Below are 19,438 nucleotides of genomic sequence, written 5' to 3' on the forward strand. Positions count from 1 at the left end.
AAAAAGGCTACCCCCTTACCCACTTTTTTAAGTTTATAATGTACCCATTGAAGGAACAGTAAGTAAAGTCAGAATTAACTAAATAAAAAACCCATTTGGGGATTTTAAAAAATCCCAATTTTTGAAAAAAAAAGATCTTAACCCCCATAATATTTACAGGGAAGAAAAAATTTTTTTGGCAATTTTGTTTGGGCAATTTGGGCCCCGACAGGCCCATTGGGGAAAATTTGTCGCTCCCTTTTGGTTTCCCGAAATATCCGAAGAACCCAAAAATAATGTGGACGACATAACAGTTTTTGTTCCCCTATTGAACAAAAAGACCCCTGCCCCCAAAAAGTTTTATCATCTGAATGAACAAATAATAGTACCAAAAAAAACCCCGGGAAAAACACACACCGAACAACACATTGACTTACTGAAGAAATATAAAGCACACAAATAAGATAGTAAAAATTTAAAATAAAGATTCCCAAATTTTAAAAGTTTATTCCCCAAATTTAAAAAAAGAAATTTAAAAACCCCCAACACAGTCCTTGCAACGGAAAAAAAAAAAAAATTAAACAACCCCCAAAAATAACGCCCAGGGCCCAAAAAAAAGATAGTACCCCCTTTAACGTTTTTTTTCAGGTTTAACAAAAGAAAAAGCACCAATGGGAATTTTTTTAAACCGAACATAATAATGTAAAAACCCTAAAAACAATCCTTTTTTCTTTAAATAATTGGGGGTACCACATCCTGTTGGTTTAAGAAAATGAACATAACCCATTTTGCCCCCCGACAATACATTGAAATTATGAATAAAATTTCAGTCAGCACAAAAACATAGCACTCAATAACTGAGCAATTTGGTTTCCCCCCCATTTTTTATCTCGGGCCCAACAGAAAGACATTTAACCAGGTATATCATTCATTCTTAACATAAGACAGTCCAGGCGTTCCATATAATTTCAGTAAATATAGTACCATGTCAGGAAATAAAGTGACAAAAATGAATTTGAATTCATATAAGGTGTTGCTTGATGTTTTTAGTTATCTGCTCTTTAAAAACGCAAACAAAACAATGAAGAATGGAGACTACAAATGTTTTTTATAATTTTTTCAACTATGATTTTCTGTAATTATGCAAAGATTCAGAAAATTAATTTTTTATTATTTCTCTATTAAAAATATTGTTGTTTAATTGGAAATGTCTTTAAGTAAAAGACAAAAGAGTCCGGGTATTAATTTGTATGATTCAATTCAATATACATAATTATATAAACATCCAAAAGGCTACGTATGAAATTATTCTCGCATTCCATTTCTTTATCTAGAAATGTTAATATTCTCATTTCTATTTAAAATGAAAGGTTCTTCAGACTGGCTTAAAGAAATCAATTTGGCTTCAGCATTTCGATGAAATCAAAAAAAATATTGGATTGCGATTGTTCATTGACACGATGTTGCTCCATACCGATATGAAAAACAGACAGATTAGTAGAAATACAATAGGATTGCTAGAATGTCAATGTTTGTATACAACGTGATCAATATATCAAAAACATTTATCACTATCCATGGATATTCTTCTGCATTAAATGTTCTTACTTACTTTTACCAATATAAGATTTAGGCGATTAATACTACCTTGATAACAAATGCAATGTTGTCTATATCAAACTGATCTGCTGGTGCGACATCGCATGTATGATTTTGAAATCTAGGTCTTCCTTCGTTATCAGGATCGGTTATTCGTATCTTAGCAACTATTTCTCCAGCGACTGCTTTCTTTGCAATCTAGACAGAAATAAAACGTATTTAAATATTATTGCTGTAAGTGAACATTGTTATTCGTAACATTAAAATTACAAAATAGTTTAGCGATATTTTATTCTACCCTTCTCTACATACTGTTAATTCGTCTTTCATTCAGGTATTAGTAATACATACAAAAGATCAACACCACTACGAACACGAAAATATATGTAATATCAAATACAACTGATCTTTAAAATATGAAAACGTTAAAAAAATTATTATAACTACCTGTGTAGGTAGCAATTCTATCTTTGATGGATCTTCATTAATATCGCCGACCACGATAGTGAAATCTTTTATCAAAAATTTTGGATAATTAGATGTGTCTTGTGATCGGATGGAAACCGTATAAAAATCTTGTGTTTCATAATCAAGAGATGACTTTGCAATAAGCTTGTCGCCAGAAACTGTAAATGTATTCCAATCAGAAACAACGACATATTTAAACTCATCGTTATAATTTTGAAACGAATCATCAGAATCGTCATCGATTGTTGATAGAGTTCCTATAACATAACCTGGAGTGTTTTCTGGTACAACGTCTGTAACGTAGTTAAGAATTATATCCTGTTCAAAAGAAAAAGAGTAAGATTTATAAGACATATGTAAAATAGAGGAAACCCGAATCAGAAACAAAGCAAAACACATAAAGATTGAATATGTTGTAGGCTGGTTGACTGAGCCTGTTCGTGCTCGGTAGTGGTGATAACAAGCTACCTCCCACACCCCCTAGCACCGGCTTATGCAGTTAGAAAAAAAATTAAAATAAAAACAACAACATAAAGACTGTAGTATGAACTGCGATTTATTTATATTTTGTATTCTTTGATCAAAATAAACAATTTTTATATTTTAAGCTTTTAAAATCTAAGTTACTGAAACTCGTAATTTATGCAAATTATCTCTGGTTTACTTTCAACTGCTAAGGTCATGAAACTTGTTTAGTTGAATTAAGTTCAATTCCAAAACTTACTTTTGGAAGTTCATTTTCGTCCATCAAAGTAAAAGTAAATGTCCTCTGCAATGACAACCGGCCCTTGTCACGTATATTTATGGACAGGTCAATCATTTTAGGATCCGTCTCAAAATCTAACATTTTTCTAAGAAACAGACTGGTCACACAAACTGTTCCAGATAAATATTCTTCATGTATCTGTAAATTAACAATAACATAACACAAAATGAGAACTATGTGTGTTATTTTACAATAACATAAACATGGTTAATTTAATAATTTATATAATTTAATCACATATATTGTGTTTTAAATGTTTTAATGTAATTCTGTCGACTCGTATATACAACAAGTAGTTTGTTGATCAAAATATTAACTACTATTACTAAAATTAATTCATACCGTATTTTCCAGAAAAATATATATATGTTTGGTAGCAATTAATACCTTTGAACAGTTCAGGCTAGCTGGTACCAACACGAAAATTTCTTTACCATACACAATTTCGGCTTCTAATCGTTCTATTTCATCGGGATCATGTATTTCAATTTTTGCTATTGGGTCCGTCGTTAGACTTCCTTCATGAATTTGCATAAAATAATTGTCGTAGACAATTATGTCAGTCGGAACTTCGTTAACATCAATAATTGACAATGTAAAATTCTTCTCCAACTACAAAATTTGTTCAATGATTATTTTTATATCATGTAAATCGTACGAAACACATGTTTTGATATACAAATTTTAAAGAATATTTTTGTATCCGGACAGAAATATTTTAAGTTCGCACACATATGTTTAATGTGTATGATAAGCTTGATAAAGAAACAACAAAGACAATAATACATTGGAATCATCTATTGTTTGTTTGTTGGTTGGTTGTTTTTTTTCTGGTGTTTAATGCCGATTACTACACATTTTTGCTCATAACCCAGCGGAAGATCCACCTAATCGGCTTTCCATGGTATATAACCAGTAATAGGCAATTCCCTTTCCAAATGACCAACTTAATCTCCATTTTCACGGTGAAAGGCAAAAGCCCCCCCTGACTCATGCTCGAATCATTTTTCCCGGGGAAAATTTCGTCGCTGAGGGATCAAACCAGGGACCCTGGGTAACTGAACCAAAAAAAATTTTTAGTCATCTTGTTTTAACACGTAGGGAAATAAAAAAGGGAGCAGTCATTTTTAATTTTTGTTGACATACCAAAAAGATTATTTATTTTATGTCACCAAATTCCTAATTTTTAAAGACATAAATGCAAAAAGTTTTTCCATCAGATGCGGTATCCCCTGTCGTAACCCTAAAAATAAATGCTATTCCGTCAAGACTCTAATCACCCTTCCATTTATAACAAAATGATTAAAAATCAATGCCAAAAAAAGCGTACCCAAAAATTAAAAGTTAAAGTTTAACCTCGTCTGGATCTCGCGCCGATAGAGTTCCTACTATATCACCAATCATTGCACTTTCAAGAACGCCGCTTTCTGGTTTGAAAAGATATGTTTATGAAAATAATATTACATGTACAATCAGCATTTTAAAAAATGACAATCATCATATTGAAAAGTCAAGTGCGTTGGAATTTTTTGGAACTCATTTACTCTGCATATTTCATTTTTAACTTACATACATGTACATACTATGAGAACAAAACATTTACATACTGCCTTCAAATTCCAAATGTGCCGGTGGCTCGTTAACATCGGAAATTTTAAAGGACAGTGTAAAAGTTGACGACATGTTTGGCACGCCACTATCTGTGACAATCACCACTTCTTCATACAGTTTCTTGGTTTCGTAATCAAACCTTGAAGCAGCAACCTCAAAATTAATATCATAACATTATACAATAGGCAGAAAAATACATCATTATAGTTTCTTAAATATTCAAATCGTTTGAAACAGTACAGTACAAATAAATGATATGACGTGAAACAATGGGCAGGCAAACAATTATTTTATTATGTCACAAAATGTATTAATAGCATATTGTCAAACAACTGGAAAACATGTGTTTTTATTTATTTACACCAATTCCTACTTAAAGTAGACATTACGTATTACATTTCTTATCCAATCTAAAAATCAGCATGTTTAAATTATAAACATTTTACAAACTTAATCAATGATTTAATGTATACTATTTACAGGTTTTCGTTTTAATTCATCTTTTATAAATCGTTAAACAGTAATATGTACTCAAACTCAATATATAATTTTACCATTAATTAATAGGTTTGAAGTCTTTTTTTTTTTTTTAAAAAAAAAAACTACCGAATACTAAACCCGAATTTTTATTTATTTAAACTTGAAAAAGAACGGTATTTGTAAAGTAAACGTGAAATCTTGTTCATTACTGATGATATTGTCCTCATCTTTTACTATAAAACTTCCGATTTCATAACCGTCATCGGCATTTTCAGGAATCTGAAAAGAAAACCGTTTTAATAACGATAAAATCTTACGCATAAAATATGAATTTCTAGCTAAGTTATTACAATATATGCAGAAAAACCGATTTATAACGACAAAAGCATTCAGAATGATGTGTATTATTGCTACAAAAAATGAGAACAAAGATCACCAGGGCAATGCGACGCTTATAGAACAAAGCCCCTGATACAACCCGGCCACACTAGCAGAGAAGGCAGGACAGGAAGGGGGACAACAAAAACAAAAAATGATTGCCTAACAATACGTTGTGGATGAAAATATAAAAACATTCATTGCATGTACGGAAAAATTTTGTACGACCGCAACATGTCTCAAACAGGACGGTTTTGAGTATACAAAAAGAAAATGAAGATCAACAAGGCAAGGCGACGTTCACAGGGCGCAGCCCCCAACACAACCAAGCCACAATAGCAGAGTGAGTAGGACATGAAGGGAAAAAAATAATAAACGCAGAAATCATAGGGCATGTTCGTTTCACTTACAATGTTATCCGAAATATACAGCCCACTAGGAGCTTCATTAACGTCGATGATTTTAAGACTTATGTCCTTTTCAAAATATCCTTGTGGCATGCCGTCATCTGTAACTTTAATTGTAAAATGTATCTCCTTTCTGGCCTCGTAATCTAACACTGCTGCAGCTGTTACCTAAAATAAATTTATAACATTACATATATATTGTAGTCTGCTATAAAAATATACCACGAGTTAACCAAAACAAATTTTTTAAAGATATTTTATCCAAACTTTGAAATACTTGATTGTAACTTTCGATGTAAACATAACATATCATTCAGTTAATTTACACCACAAAATATAGTTTCAAATTCTATAATAAAAGTTTTTACCCACAATTCGTCGCCGGAAATGAGTAAGACTGAACTGTCGCCACTTAGCGTGTAAGAGTGATGCTGTACGTCTTCCATGTCTTCAACAGTAAGCTTTGCAAGAATAATGTTCCTGGAATTTTCCGTTACAACCAATTCTGATGTGTCAGTATTATTCAGGTAAATATTCTACAAAAATATCATTTAAATGCTAAGATTTATTTCTAAGACTACTATAATGTCAACCGGTCTGTATTCACTCAATTAGACGTCTCGTATACGAATTTAATATGAATTTGCCTTTTTGAATGCTTCTTATACTCAAAAATTAAATAAAATATGTATCATGAATTTCAACGATGCGATAACAAATAATTCACTTTGCATTATTTTAATCAAATTTATTTAAATTTTATTTAAGAGCATATATAACACAAAATTATTTTATCAAACACATATTTCTAATAATGAAGAAGGGTCCGACCATATTTGTAAGTCATAATCTTTGTATATTTTGTTATTACCGTTGGCGAATCATTCGAATCTTTGATTTCTAAATCCATATCTTTCTGTATGTACAGTCCGTCATTATCAATGGCTATTATTGAAATTTGCACTCTCCCCTCCTCTTCAAAATCAAAAACTCTACCAGATCTGATATCAGCAGTGCATCGGGTACCCTAAGTTAAGAATATTGTGATAAAGTACAGTTTCATTTCGATTTGATTTCATCTAGATTTCATCAAAAAATTTAAAACTATAAATTTATAAAAACATTTTGCATTGCTGCAGACAAGCTCAAAAGCGAAACATGTTTCAAAAAAAATATTGTCAAGCATTTCATGAAAAGTATTTTTCAAAGCAACACAAATAATTATTTTCCTTTTTAGGCTCTATTCATTAGTGTCAATGAAATCATGCATGAAATATGTCTCTCTATATATTACTTTAGCAATACCAATAAAAAAAATATTACCTTTGACACAGGAATACAATGCACATTTCTAACAACCGCGTCACTTGTTACACTTTTGATCTTAAGATTGTCTGATTTATCAGGATCAAGTACAACAATCTGTCCGATATAGGTAAGTGCCGGTAGATTCTCTGATATCACAGGTGTGTCAATTTCGAACTGTTCAGCACTTGTGCCAGTTGAAGACATATTCATGTTAAATGGAGGTTCATTTACATTAATCACTTGTATCACAAATTCTTGTGTAGCCTATAGTTATATATTTATTTATTAATAAATAAACATCATTATTATTTCATTCGCAAAATCACACGATTGGAAACATGTTACAACTAAAATTGTCCAATAATAACACTAAAAAGGCATGCAAATAGAGTAATAAGTAGCTAAGGTTGTCAATAAAATAAACAACTCTTAGGTTAAAATTTTGTCTCAGCTATATATCACTAAACAATTATTTTCTATTAATTAACATTATGATAAGTTTATTGTCGGTTCAAAAAGTTTAGAAATACTGATTAAGGATATGATATACATTGTAGTAAAAGTTCATAAAAACAACAATAAACTATTTTCCTACTTACTGTAGATGGTTGGTCACCATCGTCTGTCACGAAAATAGAAATATTATGACCAGAAGTAGTTTCATAATTCAATGTATTTGTCAACATAATTTGTCTCTCTTTAATACTAAAATAGTCATTATTCCCAATAGCAAATGTAATTGTCTGTCCAATATCGTCATCAATAGCATTTAAGATCGCAACAATTGTTCCCATCTCCGCGTCTTCGGGCACTTTGTTCGAGCTTATTGATACCGATCTAGGAACGTCATTGACGTCGGTAACTTGAACGTTTATTATGAATGTTGCTGTCAGAGTTGGTGTTCCATAATCCATGACAAGTATTGTCAAATTATATTCTGATTGTCTTTCAAAATCTAGCAAGCAGCGGCTGTGGTCTTTTATATCACATTGCAAGTCGTTATTTGCAATCTGTACCAACAAGAACATTAAAAAAAAGATAATTGATTTCGTCTACGTATCATATGTCAAATTTGATAAAACATTCTATTTAAATATAAAAAAGTAAACTTTTTGTAATGATGTAAATAATTCTAATCGCAAACTTTCAGATTTCAACTTTGATAAATAATACTTTTTTTAAATTATCTTTCTATACTCAGTAAGTAATTGAATGACTATTACCGTAAGTTTTGACCCAACAATTTCGAAAAGATGACTTCCAATTTCTGAAAGCAGTGTAAAAGAATGATTTTGGTCAAAATCTGGATCACTAACGATTAGACTGCCAACTTCAGTTCCACTTGATGACATTTCGGGAATCTGAAAATCGTACAAAGTCATAAGTAAATGTTAGCTACAACTATAAATTAAAGATAATCTTCTTGTAAAACATTACTTAAAAACACAGTTAAGACATTGAATATAGCTTTTATTTTATCCTCGTTTTTGTAATATTGTTCCGAATGTGAATTTAGAGTTTACCTTGTTATTATCCAATATTAAACTTATTGGCATCTCATTTACATCTAGGACAGTTATATTGAAGTTATTCGTAAAAGTAAGTAAGCCCGCGTCTGTAGCAACAATCGAAATAGTCATATACTGTACAGATTCGTAATCTATTTCGGCATCTGTAATGTGTCAAACATGATATTATATCAATTTTATATACATAATGATGCTTTAAAATGCATGACAAATTCTTAAGCAGAGAATGAAATTAAAATTGTAAACAGATCATTATAAAAATGCAGGAACAATGTGATTTTGTATTCTTATGTGGATAGTTCTGTCAAATTTAATTTTCCTCAAAACAATAATCAAATTTTGTAAATATTAATTAATCTCAATTAAAGCTATTACTTAAATATTTCAATCTTACAAGGTAGCTATTATTAAGCACTTTACCTGCTGATGTGAATAATCGACCATCATTAGTAATGACAAAGTTGTTATTTCCCGTAATTGAGAATACGTGAGGGTCTTGCATATCTGGATCGGAGACAGAAAACGTACCAATAAACTGATTTTGAGAATTCTCACTAACAGTTACCACACCATTTCCGAACGTTATAGACTGAAAAATAAAGCCTTTTTTATTTTGGCAGATAAAAGAAACGACTAAGTATGCTAACAATGATAGCTTTTTGTAGTAATATATAAAGCTTTGATTAAATTAATAACAGTTTCATTTCATTTGAAAGTAACCGCGTCCACTTATTGATGCACTAGCTGTTTCAAACTATACAATATTAAGAATCTTTAAATGGACATGTTGCTTAACTAGATCATATCTCACGAAATGCATGTGATCCTGATAAATAGCACTGGCAATGACACGCGAATTAAGAAATGACACATCGTTAACAAAATTGTACCCTTTAAACTAACTGTCAATGTTGATATTTATGTAAAGATGAAGCATTTAGATAAAATCATAACTTACAATTGGTGCCTCATTTATGTCCTTGATTGTTATCCGAAACGAATCGATCGATTTAGCGCCATCTGCATTTGTTTCAAATGTAATGTCAATCCATTTCAATTCTTCATAATCTACTGGATTGCTCAATTTGATTTCATGAAGACATATTGTTTCACCATCGACCTACAGAAAAACGCATTACATATAAAATCCATACAATGCTTAACATTCTAATGAGACTTTTCAAACTGTAAGTCTTGATATAACTTTTATCATTTTAGGGAGTTTTAGTATTGGTTGAATAAAACACAGTTCTGACCATTATCACAGAAATGCCTGATCTTGGTCTGCACTGGATGCATAGGTAAAATCGTGGTCAAATGTTGGCTAAAGAATACGCAATAAAAGTGACAAATTAATCTGCATTTTAAAGTCAAATACCTGATTGCTAAGATAAAATCACTTATTATTATTCTGACTATGTATTAACGTCGTTGAAACACTATGCAATGATTTTCTATTATACAAACGATAAATATCTTAGGTTATTGTAATTGTATTCGAATAATTACAATATATTCATATTATGTGTTTACATTTTGGCAAGATGTTGATCCATCCTCAATTATCTCGGTGCCAAATATCAGTTTTGTCTCTATATCCCGGTCTGTTTCAGGAAATGTCACAATCATGTGCGCAAAAACATCGCCCAAAGGGGTATTTTCTTTAATTTGTATACTGTTATTGGCAAGCTGCACAGTATCACCAACAGCTTCTAACGTCACAATGATCATATTTGTACCAACAGTCACAAGCTGGATAATGTCATCTGTCTGAAAATCAGAACTAGTATTATTTTTTCTTTGTCTGGATTCTTATTTTTTAAGTTAGGTTTAATATGTTGTGTTTTATTTAGACAATATAGTGTCAAATAAGTTGTGACATTGTTCAAATGACTTGATTTCTTTTTTTTTGTATTTTCGACTGTACTTTTTATGAGTATCATAGCTGTTGTGTATTGTAAATAGGAAGATTCGTATCCAGAAGTACAGACAGAAAAGATAAATTTAATAAGTAATTGAAACTTACAAACAATGGTGGACTACCATTGTCCATTGCTTTTACAGAAATCGAAATGATTTCTCCCTCATTTAGATTCTGGACATCTTTAACTGTGACAAGTCCAGAACTGCTGACATCAACATATTGAGATTCCTCTAAAACTTCAAATGCATGGGACTGATTTATATCTTCATCATCTGCATAAAGAGTTCCTATCAATGTTTCTTTCGGGGCTTTTATTGGTATCCTGTTATCTGCAAACATATTTCACTTAACAAATAGTGTATTTCTCTATATTTTTTTACAGAATTAAACATTTGCTGCATGAGATGAGAGATATAATGAAAGGGATACTAAGGTATGTGACATCTTGTGATGCGAGATTTTACATAGAGAAGTATGTACACTTATTTTGTAAAAAGAAGTCTGCAAACGGGATGAAATTTAGGCAAAACTATGTTTCTTTAATGTTTATAAATGTTATATCCCACAGATTTTATTTTCACGAGTGAGTATAGCAATTCAAATTTCAAAAACTTAATTTAGAGTGACACATATGCTACACCAATGTCTTTTGGTGCTACAATGTGAACTACGTTATGTTTAGAAATATTACCGTGATATAGGTCATAGCTTACTCAAAACATTTGTAAAAATAATTTAATCGGTTAATTTGTAAACATGAGCCATTGCTACTACATGTATAACTATACAACGTACCACTTATTTTGATATTCCTTGATTTCTCATTGACATCTGTGACATTAATGATCACATGGAACAAAGCAACTAATGCCGGGATACCCGAATCCTTTACTTCAACTGATAAATTATACAAGGACTGGTCCTCGTGATTAAGTTTACATTTAAATGTATTATCTAGGGTGCACATACTACCGCCATCACCAACCTGAAATGGACATGTTTGTTATTTTTACCCTTAATGTGCTGAATGTCGTAAATGGACGTGTTTAGCTTTCGTTAATTGAACTATTCATAATTACTTTGAGGAAAACAAGATGAAAAGTTGAAGATAGCCGGTCAACAGTATAAAGCTTAGTGAGACTGCACGGATGTGACATTAAACTTACGGCAACGGGTAATCACTTTCGAAAATATAAGCGCCGTACGTTTTACAGATTACCTAAGAGTGTTATTGACACGCACAGATAAATATATGTATGTATGGAAAACTAGTTATAAAGTCAATGATGATATTTTAATACAGGTACATATACTACCTCCACAACTTTTTCTTTTACTTTTTTAAGACGCAAAATTATGTAAAATTTGGAGATTATTCTTACCCGATATTCAGTGTGTTCTTATTTTAGAAAGTAATTACATTTTGAATATTAAACATAATGACAAAATAACGTTTAAATATTAAAAAATATACTTTAAGCACGTTTCCATCAAGAATGAATCGTCCCTGGTAATCATTTACTAATCTTAAGTTGTGTGACTGATTTCTATCCGGGTCTGTTACATCAATGGTTCCGATCACTGAGCCTGTTAATGAATTCTCTGCAATCTAAACATATTTGATATCATTAGTTTGACACCTTAATCATAACGATATAAAATACTATTTTCATAAAGGTCATTTTTGAGATTTCCATTTTACTTCATATTTAAATCAACAAAAAGCGTCACTTTTCAGAAAAGATTTAATGTTCATTTATTTTTCAGGTTAAAGTCGTCTTTGAGTTTATCAGTTTTTTGGTACAAATCTTTCCTAATTTGCTCGCACTTGTGACCCAACCTCTCCCTCCGTTTTCGGTCCGGTGCCCTACTTGGTGCCTTGACTATGTGACTGTGTTATGTCGGCGTCTGTGTTCTGTAAACGTCGCCTTTCTTTGTTAATCTCTGTTCCAACATTCTTATACATAACAAAGTCATTGCTATAGTATGTTAATATGTATTTACTTATGATAAATGATAACTAACCTGATAAGAAGACAGTATCAAAGCAGACGGTACTTCGTTCACATCTTCAGTGATGATTGTAAAGGTTTTCCGAAATGAAAGCGGAGGTTCACCAGAATCAACGACCTCTATGGTTAGTGTCAAATTATCAGACATAGCTTCATAGTCAATATTAGCGGCTGGTAGTGTCTGCAGAGACAGTAATACTACATTTGTATATATTGATGGCTGACAACTGTAAATACTCCTATTTATGTTTTCGCCATAGTAAGATAGAAAGACACAAGAAACAGCCTAATACGTTAAACCTAGTTTGTATCTAACAACCTGTAACTCTTACAAAAAGCAAGTTATTTTTATGTTACTTGAGCAGTGATTCGTGTCAAAATTATATCTTTAAGGTTTACCATCTATTTGAAGTTTGTACTAATACTGAATAATGGTTCTGTTCAGGATTAGAAAAGTTAAATATGCGTGGAAATTTGACACAATTTTCTCAATTCATGCAAATTGAAACTAAAATATGTATAAAACATGCCTTATTAATTGTCGTTTGTATTTTAATATTCGTGTCAATATTGATTTTGCCATATATATGAACTGCCAAGGGGCCTCTGTTGCTGAATGGTTTAAGTCAGCGAATTCAAACCACTTTCCACACATCGTTGTGGGTTCTAATACTGTCACGTTGTGGGTTCTAATCCTGTTCCTTTATGCGAGGAAGCTAATCAGGTGGTTAACGGAAGGCCGGTGGTTCTACTGGGGTGCCCGCTCGTGCATAATATAATGCACGAAGTTATACCAAAGGGCTGGGAAGTCGCTATATGACCTTTACAATGTCGGTTTAGTAATGCTACATATACATATATTGACGACAGAACAAAATAAAATCAGTAGAAATAATTGTGAAGACGTTGTTTTAAGTTTACCTAATAGTGAAATAGTCTTTTAACTAGTTTGTATCTAACAACCCATGGGTATCTTACAAAAAAGGAAATTGTTATTGACCTATGCTTGCGCGGAACTGCCAAATTGTGGATTCGTGTCAAAATGATACCTTTAATAGTTTGCCATCGATTTGAAAGTATGTATTATTGTCCGAGACTATCATGAAAGTATGATTATCTTTAGGATCTCTGTCAGATGCAGATAAAAGTGCTATGACTGAACCTTTTGTGTTTTCCTGAACATATATCTCATCTGTAGATATACCATCCAGAAGTATATCCTGAAAACAACATAATCATTTTTTTAAAAACAAAACACAAATTCACTCCTTTCAAACTGATTATACTCAAAAATGAAATACTGTACGTTGTTACGTTTTGTACATTTTGCCCACAACTATAAGCGAGGTGCTTTCGAATTTAGTAATAAACATTTAGAACTGGTGTTATACCAGCAAATAATCAAATCGGAATGATGTTTGATCTCTTTTTATAAATTATAAAATACATCTCTATCAACATTGGAATAAATTACCGTTGGTCGGACGTTAACATCCAGAACGTTTACAATAATATCTTCAGAAGCAGCCAGGCCAGCCTTGTCAGAGACGATTAAAGATATGCTGAACGTTTGTATTTTGTTGATGTCTAACAAAGATATCAGTATTAAATCCACTGTACAATCTGTTGCTCCAGAGAGAGGCTACAAATTAAACAGGCATTACATACGCTTTATTTAAAAAATGTTTAATTGTTAGATAAATGAATAGTTTAAATGATTTTAGTTACTACGTATTTCAAGAGTTTCTTGTCTTCATAAATGAAACATATATTTTTAACACTCTTAAGATTTACAAAACAGGAGGAAAAACAGTCTGTTTATCAGTAAAATTGAAATACAATACGGTTTTAAATTAAAAGTGTATACACATCATACTGTTGTTTTACAAACTGGTGAACGTATTGACAACATATCTAAATTATCCAGAAGGGAAACTGCCACATCATCCGAAGAGTCTGGATCTGAAATAGCGTAGGTTGCAACAACGTCTCCAATATTCGCATCCTCTCTGATTGACAATGATGTTGAAACATTGACAACATATGGTTGTTCGTTTATATCAAGTACATTAATATTTATCATTTCTTGAATCTAAAAAGAAAATAACAATACTTCAATAAAAAAAATACTTGGCATTTTTCGATTCAAACATTTTATTTATCTTGTTATGTCAAATGGACTCAGATTGGAGTAGGACGAGAACTTCATAAATGCTTCAATATAGTTAGAACAGTCTAATCAACAATTTCAATCATCCTCTCATACCAGAGACGATAACGAGATAGTCACATGAGACAACATGGTCATGGCTTAGGTTGGGCTTCCTAGGTTTAGAAACAGACACATCAACCGCTTTGTCACCTCTTCTCTTTACTCAATTACAGTAAAAGTACATGTAGGTTATTAATTTTTCAGGAGCAAATCAAATGATATTTAAACCATTAGAATATCAAAAATGCTTGGAAAATTGAAATAGTATTGTCGATGTAAGGCACATTAAAGAAGTAAATTCTTAAGGCAAAATAAAGAGCATGCCATATAAATAGTCTTTGCTTTAATATGAATTCCAGCAATAGTGTGATTTTTCTTCCTGGTTTACGAATAACACAGATATCTGTTTACAATGTTATCAGCATTTCCATTTATGTTTGTGTAAAATCAGAATGTCAATTACCTTTCCCTCTGGAACACCATTATCCTTAGCCAATACCATAAGTCCAAAATTGTTTAACCTTTCATAATTAAGTTCAACCAATGTATACAATTTATTGTTTTGAATCTCAAATACTTCTGCATTATTCTGAATTGCATATGTTATGATAGTACCGTCGTCATCTAGTGCACTAATGGTACCTGTTTAGATAAAATACATTTGAAACCAATATCAAAAATAGATTGTATATTTTCATACTGTTTATTGTTATGTATTGGGTATAACAAATTATTAAATATGCATGTATCGTGTTAAGACAAACTAGCAATGTGTGATAACAAATATACCCTACTGATAAAAATATTGAAATAAAATGTGAGTCAATACCTATATACGTTCCAGGTGGCTGGTTTTCTTTTATTACATTTGTATCAATAGTAATATCAGTAGGGGCATCATTTGTGTCTTCAATTTCAAGTGTAAATCTGTCTTCTCTTTGCATCACTGGTTTACCGTCGTCTAATGTAATTACTTTGACCATAACACGATTCTCTTTCTCAAAGTCAAGGACACAATAATGAACACCACAACGCTGTGTGGACTTTCGAACCTACAGTTATAAAAGTAATGAAAATACATATCTCAAAGAAAAATGACAACAGTAATTAATATTCTTTTCTATCGCAGTAACACCAGAGCTAAAGGAAGGAAAGGAAGACAAAGCATTAAATATGTTTCTAACGTTATTTAAACACATGCATTTCTTTCTTAAACAATGATTTGCTTTAATTGCCGAATACGCATTATGGAGTCAATGCATTCGATGATTCATTGACTTTATATATAATCCTGCATATTTTTCATTCATCCTTTTCGTTCGTAATACGGCATTTTTCCTGCATGTTAACTGTTATTATTTGGTTCTTATTAGCTATCCGTCGTATTTGATCAAATAACGACGGGGCTTGTAATGCCTTCTTATACCCGTTACAATAGCGACGACTGAAATATGAAACAGATGTAGAGGTTTTTAATCAATGAAACATTACCTCTAACAAATTTCCGTTTAATTGAAATCTCCCGTGAGAATCATCAGATAAAGAATATGTAAATGTTTGTTTTTCAGCCACCAAATTATCAGGATCTATTGTTGTTAATTCACCAACTACTGTACCTTCAGCACTTTTCTCTGATATCTTAAAGGGAAAAAAACATTCATGTAAAAAGCAATTTTAAATATCAATCGAACAACATTTTTATTTATTTTTTTTTTCAATGTAATGTTAGCCACATTTCATTTCTTCTGTATTTAGTTGTTGTTCATTCACAATGAAAAAATCAAGTACTAGAGAGGAAGTTGGTATTCAGTGTGACCACCATAAAATGCAATGCAGTAATACCAACAAGAACTCCATATTAATAAAAAGTTCAACAATTACTTTCACTCATTTTAATTCTGCAAGAAAGGGTTAAAACTAAAGTTGAAGATAGATACTGAACAACGGTTGTACGACGTTGATAAAATTGTTCAAGCGCTGTCACTATGTTACAATTTTCTTTGTTTATTTTCAAATTCTCAGAATTATTTTTACTATAACATAGCTTTGCCTATATCTTTATATTTTTATTGTTTTCATTTTTGTTGTTACTCATTTATATTGTTGTTTTTTTCTTGCAGAAAAAAAATCTTCTTTTCCGTTTATAGCCAATACTCGGTACGAGTGCTTTATGGTACCGAGTAAAGCCAATTTAATTTAGATTTAACGAATGGACTAATTAAGAGTTGGTCTCAGTAATACAAATTATGTTTTTGGTTTTTAATTAGACAAATCGAAACTAGTTTTTAAGTCACTAAATCAACAAGCAACAAAGTTGTTTTAACTTAATATTGAATTAATGGACATCCCACTTATAAATCTATATTATCATTATATTGCATTCATACATATAATTATTTCTATTAAGTGAATTTTAGTTGTTATTAATCAGATTTAGCAGTAGCAAACCTTGTTGTTTGACAGCATCGTAATGGTTGGTGATTCATTAACATCAACAACATTAACAACTATGTCAAAATATGATGTTTGTCTAGGTTCTCCGTCGTCAGCTACTGATATAACAAGATTGTAGCTCTCCTGTCGTTCAAAGTCAATCTTGTCTGTTTTTGAAGTCTAAAATTGGAAAATAGATACAGGTAAATAAAGGAATGAAAAAAAATAAAAGATTAAAGCTCTTTTTGATTTTCAAGTCAAATGTGCTTTTATTTTATATTGCAAATAAATGGACTGTTTAATAACTCGAACTTTTAAAATGATCATACATGTGTAATATCAGATTTCCAAAGAAAAATAGTAATACATTTGTACCTTAAGAATATTTCCTTCAAGCAAAAACATGTCATTTGCTGACTGCACAAGATTAAAAACGTGTTTATCTTGTTCGTCATCATCTACAGCCGAGAGATCACCAACTCGATAATTTATTTCATTCTCTGGAACATCTATATCCAATTTCTTTAAACCATTGACCAATACATCCTGATTAAAACAATTCATCATTATTATTTTCAGTTATTTGTAATTAATTTGACTTAATCAAAGTAAATGGAATTGACGTTTAGTTGGTGCTATAAAGTGCTTCTTAAACTGACATATGCAGTCGAGTTGAAGTTAAACTAATTTTAACTTGACTTCATCTGATAATCAATCTAATATTTGAATTTATTATCATAAAAAAAGTGAATTTAGCTATTCAAACATACATTAATGATATATTTTAATAATTTACTTACTTACAAAGTATAAGGCAACAAAATCAGTCTATTTAAAACATTTCAAGTTTTTTGTCATATAGTTCTATTTTTATTTTGGTTCATTTTTTATCACTTACCGTCGGAGGATCATTCGTGTCTATAACTTCAAGACTGATATTAAGGAACGCTTTCACACCAGCCATGTCAGTGCAAATTAACATTTTGAATTTGTTTTCTCATAATCGAAAGGGGAAGCAGAAAAAAAGTCCTTTTGCAAAAATCGGTTTCTTTTAAAATTTTTAAAAAAAGTTTAAAAATATTTGAATATAATTACAGCATTGGGAAAAATTTTTAAATTAAATGATATATTTATTAATTTTAAATTATAAATAAAATAAATAATTTTTTAAAAATATAAAAACAATTTTTTTTTTTTTGAAATAAAAGATTTTTTTTTCCAACAAAAGAAATTTTTTGGCCCTTCAAAATAAACCAACCCCAAGAACTTGAAAAACAAAAAAAAGGGGCCCAGCAGACCCAAGTAGCAAAAACCCCAAACAAAACAGATTTTAAGGAAAAAAAAGGTACCAGACAGAAAAAACTTTCCCGAAATTTTTTCATTAAACAATTTTTGTTTTTCATTCATTGTTCATTTCAATTCCAAAAACAGTAGTCGGTGCAAATTAATAACAAAACTGCTCAACAAAAAAAAAATAAATTTTTTGAGGTAAATTATAAAAAATTTCTAAAAATATTTAAGCAACTTGTTTGACAGATGAAAATCACGCTTTGTCCCAAAACTAAAAGCTATTTAAAAATCGTTAAAATCTTGATCCCCTTTTCAGTTAAAAAGCCCCCAAAACCCTTTAAAAAAAATCATAAAAAAAACGTATAAAAAAAACGGGTATTTAAATTGCCCTTTTTTTTTCCCCTTCTTTTTCCTTTTTCATTGTAAAAACTATAAAAGGGACACGGTAAATTTTCACTTTACTGAGAGAAAAAGTAGGGAAAAGTTTGTTTCAAAATATTATTAATCCCAAAAAACTATTATTTATATTACAAAACAATTTTTTTACATAAATTGGAAAAATTGTTTAAACAAAATTTTAAAAAATTTTTGATTTTTAATAGGAAAAAATTTTTAATAATTTTAGAAAAACATTTAAAAAACTAAAAAAAATAAAAAAGACACTATTTCATCCAAAAAAAAGCAATTGGAAAAAACTTAAAACAGGGGGGCCTGAAACAAATGAAATGCATTCTCCCTTCAAAAATAAAGAAAAAAAGTTTAAAAGATATTAAAACAAAATAAAAAATTTCTTTTTACCTTAAATTTTTAGGACACAGGGTATTTGTATTTAAAAGGGAAAAAACCACCAAAAAGAAACTTTCAATGGAATGGGGTTCGTTCCATCTTGAATTTTAATTTTTAAAGAATGAAATATCTAAGGGAAAAAAAAAATATATGAGTAAATATATCTAAATGCAAGAAAAAAAGAAGTTTTAAAAACTTTAAAGACGATAATTTTTAAAAACAAAAAAAGAAACCCAACTTGAAAATAAGATAATTT

General features: G+C 30.6%; 1 protein-coding gene across 1 annotated transcript in view; it reads right to left on the minus strand.

The window, feature by feature from the left end:
* LOC132737237 (protocadherin Fat 4-like) overlaps positions 1 to 18,070 on the minus strand; it is a 32,422-nt gene extending 14,352 nt beyond the window's left edge. The window contains exons 1-29 of the mRNA XM_060724498.1: positions 18,005 to 18,070; positions 17,482 to 17,652; positions 17,122 to 17,286; positions 16,165 to 16,311; positions 15,503 to 15,725; positions 15,137 to 15,315; positions 13,936 to 14,103; positions 13,511 to 13,681; positions 12,475 to 12,642; positions 11,924 to 12,058; positions 11,245 to 11,434; positions 10,552 to 10,778; positions 10,059 to 10,295; positions 9,484 to 9,645; positions 8,946 to 9,114; positions 8,520 to 8,668; positions 8,220 to 8,357; positions 7,596 to 8,006; positions 7,012 to 7,260; positions 6,560 to 6,715; positions 6,057 to 6,224; positions 5,692 to 5,856; positions 5,094 to 5,182; positions 4,420 to 4,562; positions 4,169 to 4,239; positions 3,200 to 3,424; positions 2,771 to 2,950; positions 2,026 to 2,364; positions 1,627 to 1,776 (exon numbers count right to left, since the gene is read on the minus strand). Of these exons, the coding sequence (XP_060580481.1) occupies positions 1,627 to 1,776; positions 2,026 to 2,364; positions 2,771 to 2,950; positions 3,200 to 3,424; positions 4,169 to 4,239; positions 4,420 to 4,562; positions 5,094 to 5,182; positions 5,692 to 5,856; positions 6,057 to 6,224; positions 6,560 to 6,715; positions 7,012 to 7,260; positions 7,596 to 8,006; positions 8,220 to 8,357; positions 8,520 to 8,668; positions 8,946 to 9,114; positions 9,484 to 9,645; positions 10,059 to 10,295; positions 10,552 to 10,778; positions 11,245 to 11,434; positions 11,924 to 12,058; positions 12,475 to 12,642; positions 13,511 to 13,681; positions 13,936 to 14,103; positions 15,137 to 15,315; positions 15,503 to 15,725; positions 16,165 to 16,311; positions 17,122 to 17,286; positions 17,482 to 17,652; positions 18,005 to 18,070 (5,211 nt within the window). The remainder of the gene's footprint in view (positions 1 to 1,626; positions 1,777 to 2,025; positions 2,365 to 2,770; positions 2,951 to 3,199; positions 3,425 to 4,168; positions 4,240 to 4,419; positions 4,563 to 5,093; positions 5,183 to 5,691; positions 5,857 to 6,056; positions 6,225 to 6,559; positions 6,716 to 7,011; positions 7,261 to 7,595; positions 8,007 to 8,219; positions 8,358 to 8,519; positions 8,669 to 8,945; positions 9,115 to 9,483; positions 9,646 to 10,058; positions 10,296 to 10,551; positions 10,779 to 11,244; positions 11,435 to 11,923; positions 12,059 to 12,474; positions 12,643 to 13,510; positions 13,682 to 13,935; positions 14,104 to 15,136; positions 15,316 to 15,502; positions 15,726 to 16,164; positions 16,312 to 17,121; positions 17,287 to 17,481; positions 17,653 to 18,004) is intronic.
* Positions 18,071 to 19,438: the final 1,368 nt, after the last annotated feature.

This window comes from Ruditapes philippinarum, unplaced genomic scaffold (assembly GCF_026571515.1).
Source record: "Ruditapes philippinarum isolate M1 unplaced genomic scaffold, ASM2657151v2 ctg2989_1_1_1_1, whole genome shotgun sequence".
In the NCBI taxonomy this organism is placed as follows: domain Eukaryota; kingdom Metazoa; phylum Mollusca; class Bivalvia; order Venerida; family Veneridae; genus Ruditapes; species Ruditapes philippinarum.